A 22,265-nucleotide genomic window follows, 5' to 3' on the forward strand; every position below is an offset into this window, starting at 1 on the left:
CACAGAGATAATGTGGGGAGGGAGTCAGACACATTTCCTAAAGCACGACAATCTTCTGGCCTTTTCTTCCCTTTTAGATTCATAGAACTACAAATACTGTCAGTCATTGTGCAGGAATAAACAATACTGCTAAACTTGTCAGCTTTTTGATCCTTCCCAGATCTTTGTTTTTACCCCAGTTCTTGGAAAAAAGAAGGCTTATCAAGGCTTTTATTTTTCTTTGCAGTGTTATATTTGCTGTGCCAAGGATAGATTATTGAAATAAAATCATGTATTTTAGAACTCAGAAGATCACATAATTGTAAAAGAATTTTATAATTTTCATCTTTGGACCTGATACTATATATTGAAGATATTTAACTAGATTTGCTCAAGGTTTAACCTTTTGTGACACTGTCACCTATAATATTGCAAAAAGCATAGTAGACTTTAAGCAAGATTTTAAAATGTGCTGATCTATCTTCTTGACTCTGTTTTCATTTTTCCAGGAAACCACAGTATCCTCCAAGTTTATCTTGTATTTAGGTAACCAGTAGCTTCAATTTCTTCCCTCTGATTATCAAGGTGTCTGGGGAAGAATTTTGCTTTAGTTACTTAACTATCTTAGAATGTTTTAACTTAGTCTGTTTTTTCCCCAAGAGAATTAACAATTTTATCCGATTCTACCAGTGAAATGACAGAGTTTATCACCCTTGGAGGAGCTTCGCATGAGCAAGTTTGGAAGGGGAAGAGAGAATAAGATAGAGTGATGGTGGTGGTGATAAACCTTAAATGGGGAGGGGGAACCATACAACTTTGGCATCAATCTCCTCTAGCAACACATTTGGCTTTAAGACTAGGAGCAGCAGTATCTTCAACCAAAAAGTCCTGAGAAGACATTGAGTGCCATCCAAACACAGCGCTAGTCGCTGCTACACCATCCCTCAGGGCAGACTTTTTCTAAGAAGAATTTCACATCAATAGTGGAGATACCTGTATCGAGGAAAGCTGGTTGTGGATGGTTGCTAGGCACTTCTTCCTGAGCAGTGATTATACTTTCTATGGCTATTACAGAAGGAAAAGAGTACATTTGTAGTCAGCAAGCATCCACCCTGAGAGTCTCACTTGGTGAAGAAAGGATGATGTTATAAGAGGAAAGCTTTAGTGCAGAAATATGTATTGGCAGCTCTCAAAATACCTGTGCTCAAAAACCATTCACTAATTAAAGAAATAGATATCCATCACCCATAATACGTTTATTAGGATTTAGCATCAGTAGGGTTCAAATTTTAGAAAATTCTGGTGTAAAAACATTGTAAATCTTCCAAATGATGTAATAATTCTGGCTGGCTAACTACATGATTTTTTTTTCCATCATTATTTACCCAAAGGCTTGAAACCTTTTAGTTTTACCATGTGCTAAAATGACAATGTAAAATTTTTAAAGTTTTGTTTAAATTGCATCATTTTCTTACATGTAGAAAAATGACTAAAATTATGTAGCAATTTTGTTGGAATAGCCTGTTGTTGACATTTGATTTGGATCATCTCAGAACTCCTGAAGAATACAGTATTTTCTGAACTGTAGAAGTGGAGGAATATTCCTCCCTCTCACCTAATAGAAGAGAATGTTTCTAATTCAGGGACATCTTCAGAAGCCTTTCTCTACATAGAACATGACAAATACATTTCTTTTTTTTTTTTTTTGACAAATCCATTTCTATAAGCCAAATCAGTTGTACCAAATGGCAAATAATTTTGCTACCCTGGAGAGCAGAAACTGCACCAAGTGTTCAGTGGATGATGGTGTAATTCAGAAGCATGTGGCAGTAGTTTTAGTGTCAACACTGTATTTAATATTAACCCTTGGCATCTATCACTGGTAGTTATTGTAACAACGGAAGAAATTAAGACTGAGACAGATGTTTAGGGCACTGGGAGAAATGGCAAGGGATGTTCCTTCAGGAGAAACATGAGCAGAATTACCAGAGTTATGCCTCTGAATAGCTCTTCCTCTTTTTCCAAGGCCTAGAAAATATCCAGCAGATTTGCCAAACACAGCAGATTTGCCATTGAAGAACAGAGGGCTCAGTATTTCAAAACAGAAGATTTTAAAACATGGCTATTGAAATGATTTCAAATCAATGTTTTTAAAGGTTGTCATTTTGTTAGTTTTTTTAATTAAAAAGGGAATATTTTGTATTCATATAATACAAAGTTCATCCTGCAGGATTAGATGAACAATATCCCCCTAGGTTTTTGTCTTCCATTACTTATATATAATTTCAGTCTCCCTCTACACACCTGCATCGTCTTGGACATACTTTTCTGTTCCCTATGACTTGTCTTCCTAGCATCATACTCCTGATCTGAAGGGACACTGGTTTGAAAAAAAAAAAAAAATGAAAGCTATAACTCTTTTAAGTTCTACTATTGCCTTGGCAATGGCCATCCATGGTGGGTATCACACACTTTTTGCTCCACATTACCTGACACGAGAGCTTCTGTGGTGGCTCAAATGGTAAAGAATCTGCTTGCAATGCAGGAGACCTGGGTTCAATCCCTGGGTCGGGAAGATCCCCTGGAGAAGGAAATGGCAACCCATCCCAGCATTCTTGCCTGGAGAATTCCATGGACAGGGGAGCCTGGTGCAGGCTATGGGGTCACAAAAATCCAGACACGACTGAGCAGCTAACCCTTTCACCTGACATGATGTAAAAAGATAGGCACTAAGTGAAATCATGGAAGAGTTCTTAGCTCTGAGGCTGCTCTGAACTGGTTAACTCAGAATTTCACAGAATAGAGGCATTTCAGCTTTATAACGTTGAAAGCTAAATTTACATCGTTTTGAAGGAAGCCAAAAGAAAACAATTTTCATCATAAATGCTTATTTTTCCCTTAACACAGGCCCACCATCACGACCATCACTATGACCGATGGGGACTATGATTATCTGATCAAACTCCTGGCCCTTGGAGATTCGGGGGTAGGGAAGACAACATTTCTTTATCGATACACAGACAATAAATTCAATCCCAAGTTCATCACGACAGTAGGGATAGACTTTCGGGAAAAACGTGTGGTAAGTTTTTAACCATACTGTTAACCGGTTGCTGATCCTCCTATATATAAAATAAGAATTAAGAAACTATGTTTATTGCATTGCAAGGTGTCTGTCTTTTATCACATGAAATTCATAACCTGTCACTTTGATCCAATTTGAATATTATATTTTACGGTCTCAACTCTAAATAACATTTTGCTTAGGAAAAAATCCAGTGGCACTTGTCTCCAGAAGCACACAGAGCAACTAAAATAAATTATTTATGGGTTTATATAGTGTGTTTTTCTATGAATTCTTAAGGAATCTTTCCAAACATGAATTCGTTATCTAAAACCATTAAGTCCTGATCTAAGTTTCTCAATAAAAACAAAGTGTTCATTTCCCCGTGCTTAAGAAAGAGGTATAAGAATGATTGGCAAATAGCTGGAACATGAGCTTTGTGAGTTCCTGCTACATTTTTATTTATGTGTAGACTCAGCCATCAATCACTAGCTTCTTATGAACAGAATGTGAGACCAACCCATGCGATTTTTCAAGATAAGAGAGTTAAAGTGAGAATCACAACCACTTCCTTCCCCTGTGCTAGACGCTAATGACAGGAATAAGGATATTGTGACATGTGAGACGTGGAGCAGAGGCGCAGAAGCCGAGCCGGAGTTGCTGCCTCCCAAGGTGCTCTTGAGCGCCAAGATGGCGGCGGCTCCGCTTCTTGTCACGAATGCCCTCAGTACCTCGAACACGATTCACTTTGCTGTATTTGTCGTATTAGAAACGAATACAACGTTGGAAAGCAACCGTACTCCAATAAAATCTTTCTTAAAAAATAAATTCACTCATTCCCCAAGAATTGGGGGGAAGAAAAGAAAAACAAAGAAAATGAGGATGGAGACGTTAAATCATGATTTCTTAGAATGTCCTGTCCCTTATCCGAAAGTTCAGTACTGTAGTCTTAGCAAATTTGCTCCCAATCCCTGCAGTGTTTTTCTGTGCCTTCTCCCCATATGCCTCCACTGATCCAGCGATAAGTCCTTGCAAAGTTTTCCCTTTAAAATATTTTCACTAAACCATAAGGAAGGGAGCTAGACAATATTAAAATTGTTATACTTGGTTTAAATAAGAACTCAAAAGGCCATCACCTATAAAATTTAAACGTTTCTGAAAAGAGCCTTTGAAGAATGGATAAAAAGGGAAGACTTGGAAGAGCCTGTGTAAACTTATTGAGCAATCCTGTGTGCATTTCATGGCTAAGTCTTTTTGAAAGTCCCAATTCAGAGTAGAAGATACTCAAGTACTTGTAAAATATTTTACTGTTTTAAAAATTCCTTAAAATCTGTTATTTCACTCAAGTTTGCAGTAACTCTGTAAAATAGGAGATTGTGGGTCTCAATTTGCCAATAAGAAAGTAAGATTCTATGAAGTTAAATGAAGAGTTGATATTCGAACCTAGAACTTGGGTCCTTAATCGACTGTTTGCTGCTTCCTTGAGGAAATGACAGAAGGTGTCTAATTTAAGTTTGCAGGATGCCTAAATTGTGTTGAAAACCATACTTATACTTGACATTTAAATGTGAGAGTATATGTGATAACTTCTAGGAGAAAAAAAGCAAATATTTATTCTCCACTGTGAACTTTGACTATAATAATTGAGAAAAAATACGCCGAGTGAACCCAGAGAATTTGAATGCTGACAAAACAAAGCATCATAAACTAATGACATTTGTATTCTTTCAGGTTTACAACACGCAGGGACCAAATGGGTCAACAGGGAAAGCATTTAAGGTGCATCTTCAGCTATGGGACACTGCAGGACAAGAGCGGTAATAGTGAATTATTTTGTTTCTAGCTATAAATAGCTTAGAAAAATTTACTTTAATGTGAGTGTGTGTTTGTACAGTGTGTGTGTGTTAAGTTGCTTTAGTCATACCCAACTCTTTGTGACCCTGTGGACTGTAGCCCACCAGGCTCATCTGACCATGGGATTCTCCAGCCAGGAATACTGGAGTGGGTTGCTGTTTCCTCGGGCAGGGGCTCTCCCCAACCCAGGGATAAAACCCATGTCTCTTATGTCTCCCGCACTGGCAGTGAATTCTACCACTAGTGCCATCTGGGAAGTGGTATTGTATGTGCCATTTTAATACGACTACTGTATGTGAACTTGAAAAATGTAAGGAAATGCAACTCTCCTCCTGGTTTCAAAATAGACATCTATATCAACAGATTAAATTATCTGTAGTGAATTAACCATAACTAGCAATTGTGTATTTGGTGCAGATTGCAAAAATCAAATTTTCAAAAATCTCTGTGAAGATTCTTATGCATTGTCTTTGCACTTTGTGATCATTAAAAAAAAAAAAAAATCCAGAGTTTAATTGAACCGGGGTGGGAAATTAACATTGTTACAAGTGCTACTTGAAGAGTGAGTTGAAGGAAAGGGTGTTAATATATTTTTCATCTCTTTCTGTCTTTACGCACAGCCACGCATCCTGTACCATTTGACTGACTTGACTATAATTTCGGTCACATCATCACCCTCCAGCTGGAATGTTTTATTCCCTTCCCCCCATTCCTGAGCCTCTCCTTTCAATAGGCCTGGCTCACATTACACGTGCGTGGTGGGGCTTTGCCAGACTCCCCAGCTGAAACAAACTCCCTCTTTCTTGAACTCTTACAATGTCTATTCTTCCATGCCTGCGAGGCTGCATGCATGCTGAGTTGCTTCAGTCATGTCCAACTCTTGGCGACCCCATGGACTGTAGCCCACCAGGCTCCTCTGTCCATGGGATTCTCCAGGCAAGAGTCCTGGAGTGGGCTGCCATCATGCCCTCCTCCAGAGGATTTTCCCTGCCCAGGGGTGGAACCCAGTCTCCTGTGTCTCTTGCATTGGCAGGTGGGTTCTTTACCACTAGTGCCACCCGGGAAACCCATCCATGCTGTAAGTTACTTTAATTAAATAAGTTAATTGATTATATACCACCTTATAATAAGACTTCCCTGGTAGCTCAGTGATAAAAAATTCACCTGCCAATGCAGGAGACATGGGTTCGATCCCTGGGTCAGAGAGATTCCCCTGGAAAAGGAAGTGGCAAACCACTCCAGGATTCATGCCTAGGAAAACCCGTGGGCAAAGGAGCCTGGCAGACAACAGCCCATGGGATCGCAAGAGAGTTGGACGCAACTTAGTGATTAAACAACAACATCTTGTGATAAGGCGTGTCTTTTATTTTTGTCTCTCACGGCTGTTCTTCAATTCACTTGTGGCCTTCTCACCCCAACACAATTGTGAGATTCATAAGAACAGAGACCATGATTGTTTTCTCAGCCTTGTCTCGGGTGCAGCGACCCAGACGAGAGACACCCGGTAGACCGTAGTGTTGATTGTTTAGAGCTGGTGGTGCTATGCCATGATTTGAAGAAAATACATTTCTTTGAGATCCAAGCTTTCAAAGTGCAAAAGACCCCAAGCTAGTGAAGCTTTTCAATATTAGATGAAACAGAAATTGGCAATAGGTTGTCAGAGAAGATAAGTAGAAGGCACATACCTCCAAATTCTGCATCACATGTCTTACAATGTTTTTGCTTGTAAACACTTCAGGCTTTGAAATGAGTCCAAAACATTCTCACGTTCAGTGAGTGTAAACGCCGGGAGAGGTGCCGGGCCCTCTCTGGGAGCTCTTTTGACTGTGAATTCCATTTACACACATCCTTCAACGCGGCTGGTTCCTCTGAAGTCGTTCCTCACAGGAATCTCTGTTCATGTGTCAGTTTTGTTGTCACAAAGATGTATGTTTTATAGACCAATTTAATTCATTTTTGAAGAAGTAATATGAGAAAATGTGGTTCCCATATGTCTTCGCACACGATATGTCAGCCTAGCATGATGGCAGGCTTCTCTCATCTGTCCCCTTAAGACAGCTGCTCTAGGAGAGAAATGGAAATACTAGGGATTGTCTTAGTAACACCAAGGTTATTCATCCCTTGAGAATTTTGCGTTCTGTATATTAAAGTGTAGCTAAGCAACAAGATAAACAATGCCTCACACCTCAAGCCTGTGCCCGAGGACGTCTGGCACTGTAACCCATGTAAGATAATGGTTATTGATAAAAGTCACATTATGGGAAGGAGGTAAAAGATCATACCCCTTATGTAAACCTAAAGGATGCAGAGCACAGACTTAGTTCTCAGTGAGGGAGAAAGAGCTATTACGTGCCCCTGGGATCTGATTATTCATGGGGTCCTAGCTTTCCACATTCTGGGGACAAAATGAGGTTGGTGGGTGGACCTGGAAATAAATAAGATTACTCATGGAGTAAACCCTGGAAAGGCTTCCCTGGTGGTGCTGTGGTGAAGAATCGGCCTGCCAGTGCAGGAGACACAGGAGACATGGGTTTGATCCCTGGGTTGGGAAGATCCCCTGGAGGAGGAAATGGCAGCCCACTCCAGTGTTCTTGTCTGGAAAATCCCATGGACAGAGGAGCTTGGTGGGCTACAGTCCACGGGGTCGCAAAGAGTCGGACACGACTGAGTGACTAAGCATGAGCACAAAAGCCTGGAAACTCCGGGGGCTCACGAGGGTCCTGGGGTGGAGGGGTCCAGGGTATGAGCCTGGCTCAGAGCAGAAGTCTCCTGTCCCTGTTGCTGTGGATGCACAAGTGTTTGCTCCAATGAGATCTACCCAACAAGCATGTTTTAAAGTAACTGTCATGGGCTGTGGTAATGAGAGGGGAGGAGGGCGCAGTAGATTTGTCCTCAGATGAGAAACACACAGACTCACACACTTAAAAAAGACAGGACAGAGAACAGGATCGGGGCTGACTTAGCCACACTCTTGTGGTTTGAGTAGGAGACAGTTTTGTGAGAACAGATAGTCCCCAAAGAGAAAGAAACAACCATTCAATGAAAGCAGTATAATCTCTGAGCTTCTAGTGACTGGCAGGGACAAATCCACAAGGGTAAAATTGAGTGAGACTTTTGGTATTTCATAATCACCATGATTATATCCTACCAAAGAATCTTATTTTGGAAATAAATAGTCTTAACTAAAATATCTCTTTTCTGTGTCTCCATATTAAAAGTATTGTTTCTATTGGAGTCATTTACCTCCTTAACAATTTCATGTCCTTTGCTATTTTCTATCTTTCTTTCTCTAAATTTGGCAAACAACCATCAAAAAAAAAGTTTCAGAGTCATGAAAATGCAATGGATAGTGCATTAAAAACACTGCTTCTTTTCTCTTGGAGGTTCCCATCTAGGATGGAATTTGGACAAATAAACAATTGGAATAAAGCTTCAGGACAGTAACAGGGAAACAAAGACTGGCTGGTGGCTGTCAGGTACAGCAGGAGTCCATACCCAGATGGTGGTGTTAGGAAGTCTGCGTGGGGAAGTGATCCTCTTATATGTATAAATATTATACTCATACACAGTGTATGAGTAAATCTTTTCCTGGCTAAAGAGGCAGGAGGTAAAGGAAGCCTGAAGGCAAGGTCACCCACAGGAATAACAGCGTGGGTGAAAGCCCAGGGGAAAGCGTGAACTTTCCAAGAACTTAAAGAAGCTCAGCATGCCTGTGGGTAGTCAGGAGATAAAGCGGGATAGATGAGCAAGGGTCGGTTCGTGCAGAGCCTTGGTGGATTATTGAAAAGTTCAGTCGTTATCTTTAGAGCCAGGTATCATCATCTGACATTTTTAGCAGAGGGTTTATAGAATCAATAGGAGGAAATCAGGGAGTGAGAGGACCCAAACCACACTGGAGACAGGAAGCCTGTTGAGAATGCTGTCGAAATTATCCTGGTGGAAGATAATGGCCTCGAAACTAGAGTAGGGCAGGGTACGTGGAGAGACATGAGAGGGTCAGGAGATATTTGTTGATTGCTTGTATATAACAGGTGAAGGAGAAGGAGGCCGTGGCACCCAAGGAGGGTGGTGATGCCACTGATAGAAAAATCAGAGGGAGGGTGAGTTTGGTTTCAAACATGTGAGGTTGCTGGTACCTTAGTTTCCTCCAAGTGGAAATATCCAGCAAGTAATTGGGCATACAAGTAGCAAGGCAGGAAAGATCTAGACCTATAAACTTGGGGTTCAACGTATACACCAGGATAATTGAGCCAGCAAAGTAGACAAAATAACCCAGTGAATGCACGTAGAGGATGAAGGGGTCAAGAATAGAACCCAGAGGAAACCCAAGAATCTACAAATAGGCCAAAATAGGTGACCAAAATATTAGGAGGACATTTAGGATAGGAAGAGATCTGCTTCTCTGGTTAAAGTCATGTGTCTTTCTTAAAACCAGTGGCCAACTTCACTTCTTTATCAGTATAACCCAAAGCTTCTCTGGGCCCTGCATGTCATCTCCGGTTTTGCCCATTGCATACATTGAAGTGGATCTCAGAGCATCTTCAACTTCTCTGAGGATGTTGGGGTGGGGAGGGTTGGAGCAAGAGAGAGAAAGTGTTTACATTGCACATGATGGAGTGTATTCTTCAAAATCCTCCCTTAGAAATGAGTGTTCTTACTTTCTGTCCTCAACTAGTAAGTCTCTCTGCCCTTCCTTCCAGTCCCCTAATCATAAAGTTTTCTTCTTCCTTTCTTCACTGTCTTTCTTCCTTCTCCTTAAGAGACATGCATGTTTTATCCCCAAAGAGTACGAATAAAAGCGTTCTCTCGCCAACGTTGTTTTTCCCTACAAAAGAACCCCAGTTCCAGCTGCTGACGAGTTGTGGTTCTCTGCACGCAATCACAGGCACTCATTTTCAGCCTGCCATGTGCTAAGCTTCCTTCTGGCCACAGACAGGAAAATTGAAAAGTAGAAGTTAAAGTCTCAGTCCTGAAGTGCCTTATATTTTAACTGTGGGCCACAAGATGCCTGTGAGCCAAAGAGAGAAGGATTCCAAGAGGCTATGTAAGCAAGCGTGTGATAGAAGGTTACAGACTCTTGCCTGCCTGCCTGCTGTGGATCATAAAGCCTCAACGGGATCTTAAATCTACAGCCAGATGGGCTCCTCTGACCCTTCAGCAGTCTTTCTGCCCACTCGCCCACTCGGGAGGATCATCCAGAGGGGTGCCATGGAGAGTTCATATCTGAAAGGGACCTAGCGTTGTTTGTATTGTCATCAGAGTATCCAGCGGACTAACTTTCAGAACTGTCCACTGTGTTTTCTTGGCAGATTCCGGAGCCTCACTACGGCATTCTTCAGAGACGCCATGGGTTTCCTATTAATGTTTGACCTCACCAGTCAACAGAGCTTCTTAAATGTCAGAAACTGGATGAGTAAGTGGGACTGAATAACTTCTGTTGGCCACGTCAGGACCCAATAGCTCTATCTGCTTCTTGGCCTCACAAGATGAAACCAGAAAAAGTCACAGGTTTAGTGTTGCCCATGTTACCTGCAAAGTGGTGGCTTGTATGTGGCTCACCAAAGTGGCTTGGAATTGGTTTTTCCTTTGACACCTTAGACGAATCACCACCTGTGCGTAAGGACTTTATGATTGCAATGAACGGGCCATTCATTCCACGTGTGCAGTAAGTCTCCAAGGATTTCTTGCAACTGAGCGAGCAGTCACTTCTACTTTGTCTAGCCTGGAGTGGACACAGAGAAGGCACGGCATTTTCTGAGTAGAGCAGCCGCATGAAGATACCATATAGTGTGTCTGTCAATAAGCGCACGTTGAAATTTTACTTTTTTTGAACAAGTGGTCAAATGTGAGAAAGACTGGTATAGAAAAACCTCCAGCTTTCATGGCAATTTAAACATAATAAGGCTTCAAATTAACCTAATCAGTTATTAAAGCCAGATTGATATAAATCAGCACAGAAGAGTGGTATTTTATTTTTCCTTTTTAAAAAATAGATATAGCACTAAAGACCATATTTAAGGTTACAAATACCAGTTTTGAACGCACTGGGACACACTAGCAATCCCACGGGGCTGGTGCTACTTATTTCTAGAGTTGTCGGGGCTGTCTGTGGCCAGAGGGCTATTTTTCGAAAGATCAGATCATGTTATACCCTGCTCCAGATCATCCTTCTGGGGTTTCCTGCTTCACTTGGAAGAAAACCCAGAGTCCTTTGCTGACCTCTAAGGCCATCATGGAAGCCTGGCGTGCTGCAGGCCATGGGGTCCCAAAAAGTCAGACATGACTTAGCGACTAAACAACAGCAAAGACCATCATCGTCGCTCCCTCTGTAGTTCATTCTCTCTGCCCCCGCTCACTGGCCCCCAGCCGAAGGTCTCTGCCGAAAAGCACAGTCCTGCCTTGGGGCCGTTGGTCTCTGCTTCCTTCTGCCTTGATGTCTGTTTTCCCACTTACACCATGTGTTAATTCTTTCGCCTCCTTCAAGTTCTTGTTCAGACTTCATTTGTCTCTTGGGAGAAGCTTTCCTGATGGCTCCATCTAAAACTGTTCTTCATCACTCTGTGTGTGCTCAGGACACTTTCTGCTTCATTTGATCACTGCCCCCACCTGACATCATATATATTATATTACATCATATCGTATCATATATTTCTTTGTTTTGTCATTGTTTTTCTTTTTTCTTTTTTTCATTTATTTTTATTAGTTGGAAGCTAATTACTTTACAATATTGTAGTGGTTTTTGTCATACATTGACATGAATCAGCCATGGATTTACAAGTATTCCCCATCCCGATCCCCACCCCCACCTCCCTCTCCACCCGATTCCTCTTTGTCATTGTTTTTCAGTCACTAAGTTGTGTGAAACTCTTTGTGATCTCATGGACTGCAGCATGCCAGGCTCCCTGTCCTTCCTTATCTCCAGGGGCTAGTACTCAACTTCAAGTCCGCTGAGTCGGTGGTGCCAGCCAACCATCTCATCCTCTTCCGCCCCCTTCTTCTTTCTTTGCTTCCTTGTGGTTTTGATTCTTTCCACCCCTAGAATGTGAGCTCTGTAAAGGTTCAAACTTGGTCTGCTTGTTCTGTTGCGATACCCCAGAGCACCTGGCTGAGTATCTGGCTGTGTAGATTCTCAAATACACGCATATCTTATTATTTCATATTACATATAATTAATATATACAGATATATATAATGGCTTTAAATGTAAGCTCACTAACACAGTTGTGCTAGTGGAGAAAAATACTAACAAATTCTGACTTGCTTGCTTGCTTTTCCAAATGACTGTTCATCCTAGGATCTGTTTCCATTTTCTTTTATCATTACATTTCTTTATCTAAAGTGTTATTATTAGATAATAGATAATATTTTATTTTTATTAATAGGCAATATTATTAGATAACACACCAAATGTTATTATTAGATTCTGGGGAGATAAGGAGATAATAAGGCTATTCAAGTCTTTCAGAGTGATTTGTTCATCATTTTTCAAGGTAGATGAGATGCTCCCTTGCTTCTAAAATTTTCCAGGATACTGTTGGGATTTAAGATGATTAATTGCCATTTCTGATAAGGCTTTAATTTCTAATATCCAAATAACTGGTGTTACAGAGTCACTTCCTCCTCTGGCCTCAACAAGGTTGCACTTAGCATGCCTTGAGGTAGAGAGTAAAATAGTCCCATAACCTTGAAAATATAGGTTGGCAAGGTTTTTCTCTTTTTAATCATTTCTTTCCTTCCTCCCTCCTTTCCTTCTCTTCCTCCTCCTCCCCCCATACCTCCCTTCTTTTGGAAAAAAGAGAAAAACAAATAACCTGTCTTAATATTATTTCTACATGAATTTGGGATGGTTTAAAAAAGCTCTGCTCTTATGAATCATTACCTTGGATTTCAGGAAAGGAAAACATAGCAGCATCCTGAAGGAAAGAGCAGACAGCCCCTGTACTTGAAGGGGCTTCCCAGGGGGCACTAGTGGTAAAGAAACCACCTGCTAATTCAGGAGACATAAGAGACACGGGTGTTCGATCCGGGGAGGGGGAAAGATCCCCTGAAGAAGAGAATGGCAACCCGCTCCAGTGTTCTTGCCTAGAGAATCCCATGGCCAGAGGAGCCTGGCAGGCTACAGTCCAGAGGGTTGCAGAGAGTCAGACACTACTGAAGTGACTTAGCACACACGCACATATACTTTAAGACCATGTTCTCTTATCTTCACTTATATTTGAGGAATAAATGGTCTGAAAAGCAGTATATTCAACTCAGGTGAACATTCCCGGATGTTCATTTCCAGGGGGTGCGGTGATAAAGAATCCGCCTGCCAATGCAGGAGACACAGGAGACACAGGTTCAATCCCCGCGTTGAGACAATCCCCTGGAGAAGGGAGTGGCACCCCACTCTAGCATTCTCTCCTGGAGAATCTTATGGACAGAGGAACCTAGCAGGCCACAGTCCGTGGGGTCGCAAAGGGTCGGACATGGCTGAGCACACATCACCTCACCTGTGTTCGTCTCAGAGGTCATTTCCCCGATGTATAAGATCACTGACAGGTATTCACACAGGTGCTTCATACACACTCTTACTAATCTTCACAGCCTGCCACCTGTGAGGCAGTATCTCCACGTGCTAGGCAAGGAAACCATGGCTGGGAAGAGTTAAGCACCTTGGCTAATATAACTCGGAAACAGCCAAGCTGGAGACGCACAATTCGATTAGGACCCTAAAATATGAGCAGTCTTTTGACATCACTTGTTTACAACTAACTTGCTGGTTCCATCTGTTTTCTTTCCAAGGCCAACTGCAAGCAAATGCTTATTGTGAAAATCCAGATATAGTATTAATTGGCAACAAGGCAGACCTGCCAGACCAGAGGGAAGTCAATGAACGGCAAGCCCGGGACCTGGCTGAAAAATACGGGTAAGTCGGCTACGTGGAAATATCCTCTGACCTCACACACTGCTGCTCAGTTAGAGGACAGGGTCATGAAACTGATATTCGGAGGGATCCCCTTGATTCAGGAATGACAGATGAATGAAAAAGATCTCCCAGAGGAATATATGTGATGCTTTTAATGAAATTATTTAACAATAATAACCACTCACATTTACTGAATGCTTATTGTGTGCTAGCAACTATTCCTAGACTTTAATTTATCTAACCCCTGTAATTATATATAGGAAATTTAGAGTTATCCCATGTGATATATGAGGAATTGAGACACAGAGAAGTTGAGTAACTTATGGAAGGCCACATAGCTAGTGAGTAGTAGAGCTTGAATTCAATCCAGGCTGTCTGAGATCAGAGCCCATCATTTTGAACATTGTGTTCTACAGCCTCTCAATAGCTGCAAAACTCTAAGGAATAATACCTGACCTGGACGTAATACTGCAATTATTATACTGAGAGTGAAAGTGTTAGTCACTCAGTCTTGTCTGACTCTTTGCAACCCCATGCACTGTAGCCCGCCAGGTTCCTCTGTCCATGGAATTCTCCAGGAAAGAATACTTGAGTGGGTGGCCATTCCCTTCTCCAGGGGATCTTTCTGACCCAGGGATTGAACCCAGGTCTCTTGCATTGCAGGCAGATTCTTTACCATTTGAGCCACCAGGGAAGCCCAATTATTATTATTCTTATTATCCTAGCGAGTTAAAAAATGTTTAAACACCCCAAGTAGTCAGAAACTGATTTCCAAGGCAGAAATTGTCATTCTTTTTCAAATTTAAGTTCTTTTGCCAAATATGACAGTTCTTTACCTCCTTGCGAGTTTTACAAATAAATGTACATGTCTTCTTGAAACTTTGGATTCTAAATAAATGTAGATTGTATTCACATGAATATCCTATGTAGTGCCTGCCTAATTTCTAAATCAGACTTCTAGATAATTGATTATAGGGAAGTAAGAGTTTAATAGGCTTCCCTGGTGGCTCAGATGGTAAAGAAACTGCCTGCAATGCGGGAGACCTGGGTTCGATCCCTGGGTCAGGAGATCCCCTGGAGAAGGGAATGGCAACCCACTCCAGTGTTCTTGCCTGGAGCATCCCAGACAGAGGTGCCTGGTGGGCTACAGTTCACGGGGTTGCAAAGAGTCAGACACAGCTGAGCGACTAACACACTAATAGTTTAATGGCAACATTGATCACTAGTTTAGGCATATTTGCCCTCTTCATTTTTAAAAAATCAGTGATGATGCTTGGCTTCAAGTACCTGAGCACCTCTTCTAGCAGTTTCCTTGCCCATAACACTGGTTACACCCATACGTAAAAGCAACCCACCAGTTTTCACTCACTGAGGAAAACCAAGGATGTTTTCCAACTCAGCCAGCAAAATCGTGATTATTTCACAATCTCTCAGCCAGCCATGTTTTCACATGTGTGACTCACTGGCACATCTTGTTGTATCTTTTCTGGTTCCTTCCTTGCAAAAATATTTGTCATCTCTTCCATTCTAGCATACCATATTTTGAAACAAGTGCAGCGACCGGCCAGAATGTGGAAAAAGCTGTGGAAACCCTTCTGGACTTAATAATGAAACGAATGGAACAGTGTGTAGAGAAGACCCACATCCCCGACACTGTCAATGGGAGCAGCTCTGGAAAGCTGGATGGGGAGAAGCCAGCAGAGAAGAAATGTGCCTGTTAGACTTTACCCCAGCCTCTGATCATCCAGAACCCCAGGCAAACGTCACTTCCAAAAAGAGTGACAAACCACACAATTTTTGTTGAGTAAACCGTGTATAACGGCATGTTTTTCTTTTCCTGCCAGAAATTTAAAAAAATCTGAATAGTCAACAGTGTTCAAAAGAGTTGACCAGTAATCCCCACGGCCCCTCCAAACAAGATCAAAGATTTCCCAGTGTCATTGTACCATCATGGATACTCAATTTGTTTTTTTCGTAAAGAAGATGAACATAAAAAGGAGTGTGGAAGAAGAGATATCAGTGAGTTTTCCATCAGAACCAAAATTACCTTGTCACACTGGGGACAAGAATAGGTTTCTGAAGAGAGAACACAGAAAGATGACTTTTTTTTTTAAAGGTTGGATTTACTAGTTACAGAGATTCTGATTTGGACTTTTAGGTTTGCATTGAGGGGGACATATTAGCTAAAAGTGCATACACAATAAAGAATTCTAAGTGGTTCATTTAGAGTGACATTACTATGTATATCCTATAAGCTGTGCTAGAATGACAACATTACTGATAAAGTTACGAGAGGATGAATGTCAGACTTCTGAGAATATGTAAGAGGCTGTGTAATAATGCCATTTGTGTATTCTTAATAAATGGCAGATAGACAAGAATAGGACTGTGAATGACAGAGGACAAGAAAAAGGCCCAGAGAGAGAGATGAAGGTATGGGAAAATGGCATTTGGACAACTGAAATTAAATGTGTCTCTTACAGATGTCTGGGAGAGTTACTTAGCCAAATTTCAATCCAGCCAGTTGGAAGCTGACATTATTGGTTGGCATTAAGAGAGTGTCCAGAGGTTTCCATTCCCAGCACAGTTTTAGAAATTGGTCTAGTGTTCAGCTTCTGGTGTGATGTTCAGCTTCACATTTCACATTTCTTAGCAAATCATGATAAACAGTCACAAAGAGAAATTAAAGATTGCTGTTTATTAAATATCTCTTTATGAACTCAAGAAAAACTATTCAGCCTTAATTTTTTAGATAAAATATGCTGGTGATATGAAATTAAAAGTGACTATTAATTCTAGGTTTCTAATTTACAAAGTACTAGAAACTCTATATCACATTGCTCCCCTCCAGCCTACACCCACCCCTGGCTTTGATTCAACCGTAAAAACACAGATGTGTCGCTTTGTAGATCAACAACTTCAGAATTATGATGGATCAATTTTATGGTCACTGAATTTTCATGTCATTCATCACAAAAAAGTTGATGATACCTCATGCCATATTACAGTGTATTTAGCATCTGTTTTTATTTTGCCTAAGGCAAAATACCTATGGGTGAACTATATTTGGGGGTTGGCAGAGATGGAACTGTATCCCGTCTCACCAAAATTTGGTTAATGGCTTTCTTTTTCCCATAATGCTGTCTTTTCTTTCTAAAAATGATCACAAAAGCATTTTCCATTGGCCTATTCTTATTACTGTGTCTAATATTACATTGGTTTTTTTATTTTAGCTTCTGATAAACATAAGCCATTCCTTTTAAACTTTTATTTAAGTGTTTCAGTCAAGTTTATCAATAACAAAGTCATCATACTTTAAGTTTTCTCTGTTTATTATGAGTATATGATTTTTCTAAAGGCTAGTTCCTCTTTGTAGAAAATTTTGCCAATTAAACTGCACTTTTCTAGACTCTGTATATTTTTTGTTAAGTTACAAATGTAGGAAACTCTAAATCGCAGTCCCCCACCTTTAACCTCCTCTGTCAAACTCCATCTGGTACGAATCAGTTTTTGGAACACACATCCAAGGGAGCATCCAGCTGTAAGGCCCACAAATGTGCCATGAATCAGGTAATTTGGAAGCTTTTAAGTCAGTCCCTTAACAGACTAACAGTCTCAATGTTGGCTGCCCAGGTCCTGTGATTCCTGTGTGATGCCAACTTCTAAAATTGGTCATGGGTGGGGTATTCCCTCCCACGATGCTTTTCTCTTTGATGCTCTTCATGACCTCAGTGCCTGTGCCAAAAGGATATTAGATATTAGCTAACATCAAAGATGTTTCCTCTGGAAGGCATATGAGCAAAACCAATGTAACCATCGAAGTGGCAAATTTTGGTGAATTATTGTGGTCATTATATCGATTTCTCCTTTGGATTCAAATTGTGATGTCCCCTGCATTTCCATAATAGGAAATATTTAGACTTTCTAAAATCCAAAATGCATTCTATTTTGGATATTTATTTTTTCTATTTATTTTCCAGTTATATGATTGATTTGCTTATGCCAAGATTCTGTCACTGTCAGTTATTTAACAAGCTTTTAGTTCAGGAACTATTTTAAGATTATTATTCGATAGCCATAGCATGAAGCAGAGGGCGATGATGCCTTTAATTATAGAACTATTCCTATAAAAATAACAATTATTGGGTAATAATATCAAGAGGAACAAAATTAAAAACAGTCAAGAAAATTATTTTAAAATAGTATTCTACTTATACATACTTGATCTAAAATATTTTATTCTCTGTTGAGTTTGACTTAAGACCCCAAAGTCTATGTAACCATTACTAGTAACCATTACTCTTTCATTATTTCAGAATTATTTATTCCATATAATTCATGTTACAATTTTAAATTGATTTGGAGTCATGAAGTATAAGACTGCTTTTGAAGAATTGCATTGTTAACACATAGCAACATGTGTTACGTATTATCTCCCAAATGCTTTAGTAAGCCATATTTTATTTTGGAGAATTATTTAAAATGTACGTGAAGTTCTTTCTGATATAGAAACCATTTCTGAAGTGTTTACACTGGTTTGATGTTTACATTGTCCTAATACAGTGCCTCGGATACCTCCATGACCAAATTTGTCTATAGCCACATAGCTCAATTCCTATAATACCATGGTATAGGAAGGGCTCACAGAGACACTAGTGCAGCTAAAGTTATCTTGTTGTCTTCAGCAAAGGGTATAAGGATATTATTCAAATCTGAAGATTATTACCACCATCTCTTGGTCACATTTTGGGAAATGGACATTTCTGGAGACTCTAACTGTGATTAGGTACAAGATTACCTTTTAATCTAAAAAAAAAAAAATCCTTTGGAAAATGTATCAGAAGTAGTTAAGAGAACATGTCTGTCTTATTGTGATGAGGATAAGAAGATTGGCAGAAAAAATGCTGAATACTGGAAATTTAACTTGTGGGTCAAACTCTGGCCAGTGACCACTCTAGCCAAGTTGCTATCATTTCCATATTATCAGCTGTCATGCTACAAATAATTCAAAACCAGCAATTTACTAAAGTAAATATTTTCCCTGTTGTTTTTAACCAGATAGGGCATTCTGGGTATCAGTGAGTGCTTTTGTTATGCTTCTAGTACAAGTTATTCTCTGCCAACCCATTCAGATAAGAAGGATTGGGCAAGAGTTTTTCCAGCCCTTTCTTGTCTCCTTTATGAAAGAGAGAAGCTTTGACCATAACGAAGGACTGACTACATTAAAAGACAGTTTAATAACAGCTGATGCATTCTTTAAAGTGTAAATTTTGTCCACTGGGAATCAACAAATTTGATGAAGCTCATACACATTCTCACCAATGGAGTGGGTACATTGGTTAGAAGGAAAAGCAATATGTGTAAAAAGATACAGTATATAACCAGGTGTAGAATATAACCTGGAACTACAAATATGAGGGAGAATCCTCACCCATAAAGAATTTTGGAGGTTAAAACTCAAATTGTAAAGAGATCATATTGAAGTTTCTGGTTTCCTAACGAACTTAATAATTTTTTAAAAGGAAGATCTGTGAGCTGTGTTAGCCAAAGCAATAGAAAAGTTGTCCTTCACCTTCTACTCCCAAGCTTTAAAGCATTAAAAGACGTCTAATGTTTTTGAGTATTTTGGGGAAAGCGCTATCATTTTTAAAGATACCAAGATGCTGTCTATATTTAAAACTATTGTTTAGGAATTCACCAAAAGCTATATTTTCTTCTTGATCTTTGACCAAAATGGTATAAGCTTATTTCTGGGAAGAGTGCTGAGCTCCTAAACATGGAAAGTAGAGAATATGCCCTGAGTTGAGTGTTGTCTCAATGTTGTATAAATCTATAAAGATAGTTGCCTCATAAAGTAGAACTGTTAGATGAATAGGGAATTTTATAAACTTATTGCCTTGGAGTTCTTGGGTAGAGACCCAGCCATGACGACACTGTTGAGTAAGAACTATAAAGAAAGATTAGAGATTCAAGTTGTCTAAATAGAGTTTGTAACTATGGGAGAACATGGAGAAGACCATACTTAAAAGGTTGATTTTTATGTAGGAAAAACAAAACAAAACAGAGAAAGTGTTATATATTTGGGGCTTCCCTTGTAGCTCAGTCGGTAAAGAGTCTGCCTGCAAGGCAGGAGACCTGGGTTTGAATTCTGGGCTGGGAAGATCCCCTGGAGAAGGAAATGGCAACCCATCCCAGCATTCTTGCCTGGAGAATCCCATGGACAGAGGAGCCTAGCTGGCTACAGTCTATGGGGTTGCAAGAGTCAGACACGACTTAGTGACTAAACCACCACCACGACAAATATTTACCTATTATTTTTATCTTCCAAGTAGAATTTTAGGCCCTTAGAACTAAACTAATAAAAATATTTAAATACCAAATATTTCATGATTGGCATCAAAATTTGAGATGCTTAGAACCATTTTATTTATCCTATCTGAATCTAATTTCCTCATATATTGCACTTTAATTTTTTAAGAAGTAGCATCACAAAGGCCTTTCTGTACAGTTCTTTTTACCAACAGTCTACGTTTAAGATATTTTCTAATCCATATTTAGAGAGAATAACAGGCAAACAAACAAAAAGACGAGTACCAAAATAACACGGTTATTTAAAAGCATGTCATCTTTCGAAGAAAAAAAAATACAAAGAAATCATCTCTGAATTGGGTTATTTAAATTTGTTCCCCAGTTCCTTTTCTTTCCAACAGGTCTTGGAAGTCATGGCTATTATCCCTCAGTAGACTTAATTGTTGGCAAATTCTGTTGGAGCTGCATGTCTGTTCTTATCCTAACGGATCCCTTATTTAACCAATGGCTGTTGTTGACAAATCAAAATATTATTTGTCCCTAGCAAAGCAATAACATACGCTTATCCTTACTCTTCTCTTCTCCAGGTTATTTTTTCAAACACTGTTTGAGAGGAAGACTAGTATTGTAGAAAGGAAAGTGGCCAGATAGAACAACTTGGGAGCTGTGGGTATGTCATTAAATATGGCTTCTCCTCATATGAGGCTTATAAAGCCTGTGTAACTCACAGGGTTCATTTCAGGCTCCAAAGAGAACATATGTAGAAACTGGTTTATAAATTATGTTCCATTTCACAAACTGACACTATTATCCCAAGCTAAGAATAATAAAATATCACAGTCATACTTTCACAACCATATGTTCACAAGTGTTATAGCAGGCACAAAACACTAATTTTAGTAGCGATGTCGGAAACTTGAAATGGGTAGTCAGCTCTGGTCATTGTCTTTAATTGAAAATGTTTAATATATCTCAAGTTATTGAAAAAATAAATATGAGTTCCATTTCATTCTGTAGGTCATCTCGTATTTCTTTCAAGGATTCCAATTACATTCTAGATAGTATATTAAAATTTGGTCAAAATCCTCCTTGTATAAATAGGGCTTTGTGTCCACAGCCTTGTAAAAGATACTGACTGTATCTGAAATTATTTGAGGAAAGTAAGTTATCCTGCTTAATGTGTTAAAAGTAGACAACATTTTGGCCTAACACTGAAGTACTTCATTGTATCCCAACAGTCTACATTTAAGTGATATTATCCTCATTTTTAGGCTAAGCACGTTCGATTGTTTTGTCTGTCATCTACTCAGATCTCTGTTTTGTCTAGTGCTATGAATGTAAATTAAAACCTTGAACATGGAGTTTTGATTCTCTGTGCCCCTGAATAGACTGTGGTGCCTGACAGACTCTGTCAGGTCATTATTTTGTTGTACCAAAGTTCTATTAGCTTCAGAAATCAGAGCATCCAATGATTTTGTGGTGTGTGGGTTTAAATATTACAGTCGAGAACTGTATTCAGTGATTGTTTCTGCACACTTTTCAAATAAAAATGCATTTTTATCATTATTTTGTGTACTCAAAGCAATCTTATTTCTGTACTATAGTCAAATGTATGGAGGATGGGGAACATTAAGTGAACACCAGTTTGGAAACTGTATGACGTTAAAAGCGATGTCCATTACGAACTAGGAAAGAAATGATTTAGATTTCGCCAAGTGATTTTTATCCATCTCTCTAAACTTTCTAATATGTGAAAGTGAAAGTGTCAGTCACTCAGTCGTGTCCGACTCTGCGACCCCATGAACTGTAGCTGTCCAGGCTTCTCTGTCCATGGGATTCTCCAGGCAAGAACACTGGAGTGGGTTGCCATTCCCTTCTCCAGGGGAATCTTCCTGACCCAGGGATCGAACCCAGGTCGCCCACATTGCAGGCAGATTCTTTAGCATCTGAGCCACCAGGGAAGTCCCACATATTATTTGTTTAAAGACTGGGATTTTCAAGGGAACTTTCCTAGTAATTTTGAAGGATACACTTATAAAATTGGCAGTTAATATGTTGAAGTTATGTCAAGGTTCGTCAATACTTCAACGTATTATAACCTATTTCTTTTCCATAAGAAAATGCTGAAGATGGTCATATCTCCTTTAGTCA

General features: G+C 39.8%; 1 protein-coding gene across 3 annotated transcripts in view; it reads left to right on the plus strand.

Moving 5' to 3' along the window:
* The window catches only part of RAB27B (RAB27B, member RAS oncogene family), a 175,680-nt gene extending 154,000 nt beyond the window's left edge, over window positions 1-21,680 (plus strand). For all 3 annotated transcript variants that reach the window (XM_043443692.1, XM_043443691.1, XM_043443690.1), the window contains 5 exons: window positions 2,887-3,061; window positions 4,775-4,860; window positions 10,207-10,310; window positions 13,682-13,805; window positions 15,337-21,680. In XM_043443692.1, the coding sequence (XP_043299627.1) occupies window positions 2,909-3,061; window positions 4,775-4,860; window positions 10,207-10,310; window positions 13,682-13,805; window positions 15,337-15,526 (657 nt within the window). In that variant the 5' untranslated portion in view covers window positions 2,887-2,908 and the 3' untranslated portion in view covers window positions 15,527-21,680. The remainder of the gene's footprint in view (window positions 1-2,886; window positions 3,062-4,774; window positions 4,861-10,206; window positions 10,311-13,681; window positions 13,806-15,336) is intronic.
* The last annotated feature ends 585 nt before the right edge of the window (window positions 21,681-22,265 follow it).

The sequence above is a fragment of the Cervus canadensis genome, chromosome 23 (assembly GCF_019320065.1).
Source record: "Cervus canadensis isolate Bull #8, Minnesota chromosome 23, ASM1932006v1, whole genome shotgun sequence".
Lineage (NCBI taxonomy): Eukaryota > Metazoa > Chordata > Mammalia > Artiodactyla > Cervidae > Cervus > Cervus canadensis.